Genomic DNA, 10,298 nt, shown 5'->3' with positions numbered 1-10,298 from the left:
TCAGTTCCAAAACCTCACACTCTCAGCTGCGGGGTGTGTGTGTCGGGGTGGGGGATGCACCTGCAATCCTAGAGGGGAGGGCCGTGACTTGAAGAGTCAGAGCTGCCTGTTTGGTTGTGCTGACCCCTAGGACTGACTGCCCAGGCAGGGACAAGAGTGAGGCAAGAAATTGAGGAACCATGAATTCTATGTGGGTAAAGGGTATTTTTGGCAAAAAACAACAAGGTCAAGATTAGTGATTTGTAGGGGAGTTTGAAATCCATCTAAAACAGCACATTTAAAAATGTACATTTTGCAGAGAGGACTCATTTGACATGCACTTGAGCATTCATGAAGTACTAGAGCTGGGAGTAAGTCAGAGACCCAAGTCATCTGAGTTCCTCGTCTTCCTAGAACACACACTCCTTTTGGACCACATATTGATTCTCTAAAATGGACCGTGACAAAAATTACATAGGAATTAAGATGTTAAACCTGAGGTCCTTAGTATTACATAACAATACCATTTAAGGGAAACCTTAAAAGTCCAGATGGAGAGATGGCTCAGCGGTTAAGACCACTGGCTGTTCTGGCAGAAGACCGAGTTTGATTCCCAGCACCCACATGGTGGAAAACAACCATCTGTAACTCCAGTTCCAGGGGATCTGATACCCTCTTCTGATCTCCAAGGGCACTGCATGACATGGATACACTTACATGCATGTAGGCAATATACTCATACACACTGAAAAAAAAAAAGTTCAGATGATGTCCAGATCTGGTGGGTCCTCCTGTGATACCTGCACTCAGGAGGTAGAGGAAGGAGGAAGGCAGAGGAAGGAGGAGTGTGAGTTTGAGGCTAGCCTGGGCTAAAGAGTGAAACAGACTGTCTTAAAACCAGAAAAAGAAGTGTCTAGTCCATAGGCCAAGGATAGTCATTAATTCAGCCCAACACAGAATTGTCAACTTACTTAGAACATTATGAGGTTTATTTATTTATAACTCAATTACATGGTTCCTGAGAGAGAACCATTCTGTCTCAATGTTGATATGTTGGAGTCACCTAAATGGATCCATCCTAGAGGTTCTGATTGCTGGATCTATTGGGGTCTGGGAGCTATGTTTGAAGGGCCTACTTATTTGAACCTGTCAGGGATGAGACAGTTACAAAACAAAACAAAACAACCTCAACAACAAAATCCGAAAATCAAAATGAAACAAGCAACAAAAACTCAGAGGTTGGACATGAAATTCCTCTGACCATGAAGAGTTGCTCCAGATACCCCGGGATGAAAGAATCAACATTCTCACTTTAGTTTTTAGGATTCTTTGAGACAGGGTCTTATGAAGCCCAAGTTGACCTAGAACTTGCTATGTAGCTAAGGCCGTCCTTGAACTCTTGATCCCCTTGTCTCTGCCTCTCAAATGCTGGGATTATAGGTGTGAACCATCATGTCCTGTCAACTCTTTATTTTTATTAGCTTAGAATAGCACTCTAGTAATAAGGCCTGCAAAGCTCAAATATATATTTTTATTATATCTTATTTTTTAAAAATATTTATTACTTTTATGTGTATGAGTGTATTGCCTGCATGTGTGTAAGTGCAGCTGTGTTGTTCAATGATGGAGCAGTACAGAAGAGGGCATAGGATTCCCTGGAAATGGAGTTGCTGACAGTTGTTAGCCACCATGTTGGTGCTGGGAATCGGACCTGGGTCTTATGCAAGAGGAGCCAGTGTTCTTAACCACTGGGCTCTCTCTTCAGTCTGATGTTTATATATTATATATATATATATAAATTTTTTGGGGGGGGTATTCTTTTTTGAGGCAGGGTCTCCCTGCAGCCCCAGCTGTCCTGGAACTCACTATTTAGACCAGGCTGGCCTTGAACTCACAGAGATCTGCCTGCCGCTGCCTCCCGAGTACCGGGATTAAAGGCGTGTGCCACTACTCCTGGCTCTGTTTATATTTTTAAAGTTCTACAGAGAAGATGAATTATCACTACCACCCAACCTCAAACACCAAAGGGCTTAATTTCTTTCCCCAATACTAGGACCGTGGATTTTTATTATATGCCATGGCACAGATAGTCACTTTGAAAGTGTTCTCTCGCGTAATAATCCCAAGTAACCTGAGGGGGTTATCGCTGAATTCCTTCAGTCTTAGTAAGTGGGAGCCCTGAGAGGTCAGTTTCCTTAATGTCACACTGAAGGTGCCTGATGGACCCCAGAGTCGACCTCACAAACCACCTCTGTGACATCCTTACTTCTCTGAGTGGCTTCAACTCTGCTTCCTTTATTTGTTGGACTCTATCTTGCGACCAAAGAGCAACACGTTGCAAATCACCCAAAAGGAGAAGAAACTGCGTGGGCTAGTACCATGCAGGGTAGTGGAGGGTAACTGGGAAGAGCAGCCTTGGCGTTGGAGGCTGTCCTTCCTGCCCCAGCCTCGCCCGGCTGCTCTGTGCCCTGCGCCTCTGGGCGGCGCAGGCTGCGGCGGCGACCTGGGGCCGCGAATTTCGAGGTGGCCCGCGCGCCCACGCGGGTGCACGCCCGGTACCCTGCGGTGATCTTAATTTCTCGTCCCGAGAGCAGTCGGACGGCTTCTCGAGTCCTCCACAAAGTGGAACCGGGGACAGAGGACCGAGCGCAGCTTCTTCTCTGGAAGGACCGTGGCTGGCGAGATCTCTCCCGCCAAGGCCACCTAGCCTTGGGCTTTTCTCCCTTGCCTGTAGTGGTCTCTTGGTCCCGAAAAGTTGGTCCCAAAGTTTAAAGTGCAGGCGCATGTGTGCGCGCGTTGATAGGCACCTGGACCGGGAAGCGGGGGGTGCGTGGGATTTACTCGTCCTGGTCCCAGGGTCACAGATCCAGACCGGGGGCCAGGACTTGAACCCCCGGGCGCAGGGCAGGCGGGGAGCTAGCGCGGGAATGTGGCGGGAGGCGGCACATTCCTCCGGCCGGGTGTGCGACAGCTTGGCCCGGCACCGGCCCAGGCGGAGTGTGAGAGCGACACTGAAAGGGCCGCCCAGCCCCCACCTGTTTAAAATGACTTCCAAATACCAAACTGGGATTCTCTGTGTTCCACAAGCTAAACAGCTGGGTGTAAAACACGTGCGCGAGCGACCCGGAAAGGCTCTGTGAGGTTGGACGCCCCTGGAAGAAAAGAGGAGGAATTCCAGGAGTGTAGGAAGAAGGGGGCAAGTTGGCTTCCAGGGGAGATCGGCGCTAGGACCCGACGGGAAGCTCGCTGGAATCTCGCCCTTCCAGGAGGAGGGACTCGGCTGGCCGGCGGGCGGGCGGCATCGGGGCGCATGCGCGCGCGTCTTCTCTCCTGCCGGCTGCCGCGCTCCGCCGCGCGGAATAGAATGAACCGTAACAAAACAAGCCGAGCCTTTGTATCTGCTTAAAGGGGCCGCGGCCACTTCCCGCTCGTCGCGTCCACCCCGCCCCGCGCCGCCGCGTCTCCTGGGCGCCCGGCAACTGGCTCGGAGCGGGGCTTCCCTCGCGCGGAGGAGCTGCTGGCGGGCGCCGAGCTGCGCTGCGAGTGTGGAGGAAGCCCAGCTGAGCGCCGACCCCGGGCGGCGCGGAGTGGACTCTGGTCCCGGGAAGCGCGTCGGCGCCGGAACGCGGAGCGGGAGGCACCGGAATGCAAACAAAGCTCGCGGGCGGCCGCGTAGGGCAGCCCGGAAAGTTTGTTTAAGGATGGCTTGAGAGCGCGGAGCGCGCGACGGCGGCTGCCGGGTGGTTGCTCCCGAGGGCTGGAGATGCTCCCCTGAGCCCGCCGCCGGGCTCCTGCTGTGGGGACACCTGTCTCTCATCCGAGTAGCTTTTGCCTTTTCTTTTGGAGGAGGGGCTGTCACTCATCATGTCGAAAGTGATCCAGAAGAAGAACCACTGGACCGGTCGGGTTCACGAGTGCACCGTGAAGCGCGGACCCCAGGGCGAGCTGGGGGTGACGGTGCTGGGGGGCGCGGAGCACGGGGAGTTTCCGTACGTGGGGGCCTTAGCGGCCGAGCTGCCCGGCGGCTGCGAGGGCCCGAGGCTGGCGGAAGGAGAGCTGCTGCTGGAGGTGCAGGGGGTCCGGGTGTCCGGCTTGCCCCGCTATGACGTGCTGGGGGTCATCGACGGCTGCAAGGAGGCGGTCACCTTCAGAGCCGTCAGACAAGGTGAGGCGGGTGTGCCTGGGGGGCACGCAGGAACAGGAGGTGCCCCCCAGGAACTGGGATATCTCCAGGAACAGGGGCGCCCCAGGAATAGAGGGGTGCCCCCAGGAACAGGAACTGAAGATGTCCCTAGAAACAGAGGGGTGCTCCCAGGAACAGGAACGCCCCCAGGAATAGGGGCGTCCCCAGGAACAGGAGCTGAGGATGCCCCTAGAAACAGAGAGGTGCCCCCAGGAACAGGGGCTCAGGATGTCCCTAGAAACAGTGGAGTGCCCAAAGGAACAGGGGTATCCCCGGAAACAGGGGCGCCCCCAGATACAGCGGTGAGGCTTGTGGGGCGCCCCCAGAAATGAGGGGCGGTTGTGGGGCACCCCCTGCAAACCACGCTTTCCTGCCTATCTGTTCTGAGAGAAGTAGAGGCCCGGACTAGAGACGCAGCAAAAGTTGCTGTGAGCTTGCGGGCTGCGCGCCCACCTGCGTTTCGGGGAAGAGGGTCGGGTGATGCTTCTCAGGCCTGGGTTCCCCAACTTCTGATCTCAGCCACCGAGGGCCGTGCAGCCTCGCTTGCACTGTGAGGCGAGCTGGGAACTGAGGCAGGGCAAGGTGAACGCTCCCCCCACCCCCCACCCCTGCTCTCTTTTTTGTGCGTGGGGTGGCTGAGCACGGAGCTGGTGGCTCCTCTTGGATTGTTCCCAGAACTGGTGAATGGATATGTGGATAGAAAGGGTCTCTCTGTGGCTTATTGGACCTTTTCCGTCACCCAAATTGGCTTCACCCTGCAGCCCCTCCAGGTGGGCTGGGTTAGGACCCCTCCCCCCTAAAATCCCGAATTCGCAAGGAGCGCCTGCCTTCACGCCACAAGCAGAGTGACGCACGTCTCTAGATGTGGAGACGCGGTGGGGGAAGGGGTGTTTCACTCTTGGCGCCAATCAATTCCAAGTTTATACCCTGCCGCTACCGCCGTCACCGTGGTCGGTATTGATGATGGTAATCGCCACAGTGCTTCGTGTACGTGCCGCCAGGGAGCCTCTCTGTGAAGTGGGTTTGATCGCATTATCTCATTCTGGTTCACAACATGTTCAAAGATCCGAGGTGTTTTGGCAAGTCCTCCATTAGAAACCGGGAGCGACGGTAGTTTGGTGACTGGCCCAAGGTCACACAACTGTTAAAAGTCTTTGAGCCCCAGTTGTTGAACCTTATGCAAGGAGGAGGAGGAGCTTGAGGAGATGACCTCTAGGGACTGAGTTTTGAGGAGGGAAGGGAAGCAAATTCCTGCCTCAGAAGTCTACAGCGTAGAGATAGATTTAAAAAAAATATTTATTTTTTGTATATGAGTGTATTGCCTGCATGTATGTAAGTGCACCCGTGTCGTGCAATGCCCGTGGAGGTCAGAAGAAGGCGTCAGATTTCTCTGGAACTGGAGTTACAGACTGTTGTTACCCACCGTAGGTGCTGGGAATCAAACCCAGGTCCTCTGCAAGCGCAGCCAGTGCTCTTAACCGCTGAGCCATCTCTCCATCCCAAGGATAGCTTCCTAAAAGGTGCATTTGAGGGCTGCTGGTGGTGGTAGGTCGCTCTCGCTTTGGTATAAGCAAGGGGCTGCTCTGAGATCTTGCCTCTGGAGAATGGCTGCTGCACTTCAAGGGAGCCCTCCAGCACCCCAGCCCTGGGACACAGGTTCTGCTAGTTAAAAGACTGAAGGAGGTGACAGAGTTGAATGTGGTGAAAAGTTGTCACGATGGCAGCAGCTGGAGGACTGTGTCAAAGGAAAGGCGGGGCTGAACAGCAGGCCTCTTCCAGATGCACCCAGGAGGAGTCCACTAGCCAGGCCTTTAAGTGGGTTGGGAACTCAGGCAGTACAATGCCCTAACCTTGCCACTTGGCCACTTTCTCTAAGAAGCCCTTAAGCCTCTCTCAGGGATGAACAAACCTTCCCCCACCCTCCCCTCAGGTGTGTCTTGTGTTTTGTACTTTATTATTTTCTTTGAACTGTGAGTAGGTCCTCCTTTCGAGCTTACAGAAGGGAGGGACTGTGCGTCATTCTTGCTGTCTTCAGTCTGTCTTGTCTGACCCTACATCCTTAAGAGTTTTCATAAGCGAGTGACTGGGAAAGTGTGGAAGAGTGCGGCTTTGTAGTAGGTGCTCAATAAAAGTGAGCTGTTGTTATATCTGAGTTGAATTTGAGCATCCACCTGTCTGTCCTGGCCTAGTTAGGAATTTAATGCCAGTTACCTGAATGACAATGACTTGGCAGAGCTGTTAAGAAAGTATTATGTCAAGCGTTGGTTGGGAGCAGCTCTGGGTTTGAGTGCAGGGCCATTTTGGAGGGCAGCAGATAGGAGCATCTTTTCATCCCATGTGGTATCTGGTGGTGTCCACTGGGTCCTATATTGGGACTTGGCAGTGTGCAAGATGCTGCATGTAGCTACCCCTTCCTTCCACAGTTTGAGAGGCATGGTCCCAGGCTGCGGCCGTGGATCTGAGGAAGGATACCTGTGAATTTGGCAGGACCTGTAGTGTTTGCAAGTGTTGAGTCCTTCATTCAGGACTGTCCTTGGCACACAGAAATGAACACAGTAGGGTGAGTGGGTGTATGCCTGTGCATATACTTAAAATGGGATAGAACAGATCTCACTCATTGGGAAACTTGGATGGCTTGGAATCCACTACAGTGGGAACTCTGGTGCATATGATAATTACATGGGCACAGTTACTTGTCTCATGACTTCATTATCTTGAAGACATCCCTAGAAACCATCTTACCAGTCTCCCATTCCCTTTGATAATGAGAAAATGATTAGATTATAGGACGAAATTGTATCTCCTTGTGTTATTTGTTACTGTGTCTGTATCATATCAGGTTGACTCACTTGGCATATGGGGAAGAAAAGCCTTGTTTTTATGTTGTTTCTACTTAGAGTTAGTTGTCACAGGGGACTGGTCACTTGGAGTACTTTTGTGTATGGCGATGTCACAGTCCCGTGGGAGAAGAGTCTGCTCTTCCTGCTTTGTGGTGGTTCTCTAGAGAGATGCCTGGACCCAGGTATTCTATAGTCTATAGACCATGGACTAGGACTGGATTTTGAACCAGAGTAAATAGATCTACTGGGCTGGAGTTCCCTTCACGTTAAATGGAGTGGGTGGTCTTTTGCCATAAAATGCCTAAGAAATCACAAATGCATGTATGTTAGTTATGTCATGTGTGTATAGTATTTACCTACAGATTTTAAAAAATCTTTTAAAAACGTAAGTGAATTTTTAAACTGATGTATATAAAAAAAAAGACATTTTTTTTTTTTTTTTTCTGAGGCAGGGTAGCCCAGGCTGGCCTTCAGTTCATGATCCTCCCATCTCAGCCTCCTGAGTGCTGGAGTGTGGGCATGTGCTGCCACACCTAGTGTACTGTGATGTTTTGATGCTTGTATATGTTGTGTTATTTTAAATCAGATACTAAGTATCTACTTTGATGAATTTTGACACTTGTACACGCTAATGTTCCTGTCACTCAGATGAGGATACAGAATTTTTGGAAATTTCATGTTTCTTTCTAGTTAATCCACCCTCCACAGAGGCTCTTGTTTCCTTTACCATGAATCCATCTGTTCTTAAACTTCCATATAATATATACTTCTTTGTATCTTACTCTTTTTACTCAACAAGAAATTATGGAAATTTCATATTGTATGCTTCATTCTGTGACTCCTTTTTTATTGCTGAGTAGTAGTCTACTGTATACATTTTACCCATTTGCTTTTCCTTTGCTTCTCTGTGCAAATTTGGACTCTTTGATGTCAATCATCAAGTTGCTGTGAGTGTTCTGATTGTTTTACATCTTTGCCAGTCCTTAATCTTGTCCGTGTTGAATTTTACTCATTCTAGTGTTTGAGGGAAAGTAATTAGGGAATCTTTGATACAGGATGTAGCTAGTATTTAAGTTCTTACCTTAGAATATGTCAAGATGATGTGTGTGTTTAGCACATGTGAGGCCTAGGTTCAAACCTTAGCACTGAGACAGACAAACCAAGAGAGAAAGACTGTGTAGGTGCTTGGCTAACTTAGTGCTTTGTGGGTATTCTCTTCTTCAATCCTCTGAACTCTACTCAGGTATTGAAAACAGGTTCAGAGAGATGAGGTAACTTTCCTAAGAGCCCTACCAGCAGGAGGAGGGCTGGGGTCCAGCCCATTGAAAATCCAAAGCTTTTGCTCATGATTGCTGAGACCTTGGATCTGGAGGTGTTGGGCTCTCCTGGGTGCTGGTTAGGAATGTAAAGTCTACATCTTTACTGACTCAGAAGCTTTGGGTATCGAGGGGGGAGTTATGCAAATTGTTGCCCTGGGGTAGAGCCTGAAATGGAGACGATGGCATCAAATAGGCAGGTGACCCAAGTTCCACAGTGTGTCGGATCTGCTGCCCTGTCTGTGGGTCTAAATTTCTACATGCCAGAAATAAGTGGGTGTGCCCCTCTTCAGTTTCTTCGAGCTCATGAAGTGCTGCTTCCATGAATAACCCAGACTCCAAAGGCTTAAAGTTGTGTGATTGCAGTTTCTCAAATGGGTATATTATAGGTCATGCTTTCATATTTTTATAGTTGAATTTTTTGGTTTTGCAAATTACTCAGGAACCAAAATTGTCCCTCTACTTTTTTTTTTTTTTTTAAAGCAAGCTGGAGACAATAAATAGACATAATTTAAAAGTTAAAACATTCCCACTAGACCTTTCTCCTCAGCACAGAAGGGAGTTGTGGCCACATGGAGTTGAATATAGTTCTTGGTGTGGGTTTTTCTTTTCCTTTGTTTTGATGAATTGGAATATATCACATCAGCTCTGTAACAAAATAATACTGTTACCACTCCCCTCCCCCCACGTTTTAAAACATACTGGCTTGTCTTTCTTGGTTTCTTCTTTTCCTTGAATATCTGATCTTGCGTCTGCTCTTCCAGATGATGCTCACATCAGCTCATTTTCTCTTTTCTTTCTTCCTTTTTATGGTTGCTTTAAAATTTTTTATTTATTTATTTAATTTTATGTGTATGAATGTTTTACCTGCCTGTATGTAAGTGTACTATTCGGGTAATGCCCATGGAGACCAGAAGAGGGGGTTGGATCCCCTGGAACTTGAGTTAAGGATGGTTGTTAGCAGCCATGTGGGTGTTGGGAACTGAACCTGGATCCTCTGCAAGAGAAGCCAGTGCTCTTAACTTCAGAATCATCTCTCCAGCCCTTTATCGTTACTTTAAAAATTTTTACTTTTATTATTATTGTGTGTGTATGATGTGTGTAGGGGGATGGACACATGCCACAGTCTGCATGTGGTCAGAGGACAACTTTGTGGAGCTGGGTTCTTTCCTTCCATCTTTAGGTAGGTTCTGGGGATTGAACTCAGGCCATCAGGCATGTGCAGCAAGTGCTTTTACCCACCAAGCCATCTTACCCACCTTCTTTTTGCTTTTTCAGACAGGGTTTTATTGTGTTGCTCTGGCTGCCCTTGAACTTCCTATATAGCCCAGGCTAGACTCAAACCCAAAGTTTTCCTGCCCTCAGTCTCCTGCATACGGGGACTACATGTGTGTACCATTATCCTTGCCTATTGACTCTTTTTAAACATATTTATTTTTTATGTGTATGAGTATTTTGTCTACAGGCCTGTAAGGGACCTGTGTCATGCAATGCCTGCAGAGGCCAGAAGAGGGTGTTGGATCCCCTAAAACTGGAGTTATAGACAGGTGTTAGCCATCATGTGGATGCTGGGAACCAAGACTTTTTTTTTTTTGGTCTTTTTTTGAGACAGTGTCTCCCTGTAGCTCCAGCTGCTCTGGAACTTGCCGTGCAGACCAGGCTGGACTCCATCTCACAGAGATCCACCTGCCTCTCTGCCTCCTGAGTGCTGGGACTAAAGGTATGTGCTAGTATGCCTGATGACTCTTTCTTTTCTAAGATTCATCATTATTATTATTATTATTATTATTATTATTATTAGTTGTTTGTCTTTTTGAGACAGCTGGCCTGGATTCACTATGGAGACCAGGCTGGCCTTGAACTCACAGCGATCTGCCTGCCTCTGCTTCCCAAGTGCTGGGATTAAAGGTGTGCGCCACCATGTCTGGTTCTCCTTATATCTTTAAAAATATTTTATTACATTTATGTATTTATGTATTT

At 49.1% G+C, this 10,298-nt stretch overlaps 1 protein-coding gene across 14 annotated transcripts in view; it reads left to right on the top strand.

Annotated features, from left to right (window-relative positions):
* The first annotated feature begins 3,394 nt into the window (after nucleotides 1-3,394).
* Nucleotides 3,395-10,298, top strand: part of Magi1 (membrane associated guanylate kinase, WW and PDZ domain containing 1) — a 692,255-nt gene continuing 685,351 nt past the window's right edge. For 9 of the 14 annotated variants that reach the window (XM_017796616.2, XM_017796611.2, XM_017796614.2 and 6 more), the window contains exon 1: nucleotides 3,402-4,144. In XM_017796616.2, the coding sequence (XP_017652105.1) occupies nucleotides 3,844-4,144 (301 nt within the window). In that variant the 5' untranslated portion in view covers nucleotides 3,402-3,843. Of the gene's footprint in view, nucleotides 4,145-10,298 lie in introns of all 14 variants that reach the window. The other 5 variants (XM_008827124.3, XM_008827123.3, XM_017796618.2 and 2 more) reach the window with 3 other exon arrangements.

The sequence above is a fragment of the Nannospalax galili genome, unplaced genomic scaffold (assembly GCF_000622305.1).
Source record: "Nannospalax galili isolate Female #2095 unplaced genomic scaffold, S.galili_v1.0 scaffold1051, whole genome shotgun sequence".
Classification (NCBI taxonomy): domain Eukaryota; kingdom Metazoa; phylum Chordata; class Mammalia; order Rodentia; family Spalacidae; genus Nannospalax; species Nannospalax galili.
This window is presented reverse-complemented; position numbering and strand designations above follow the sequence as displayed.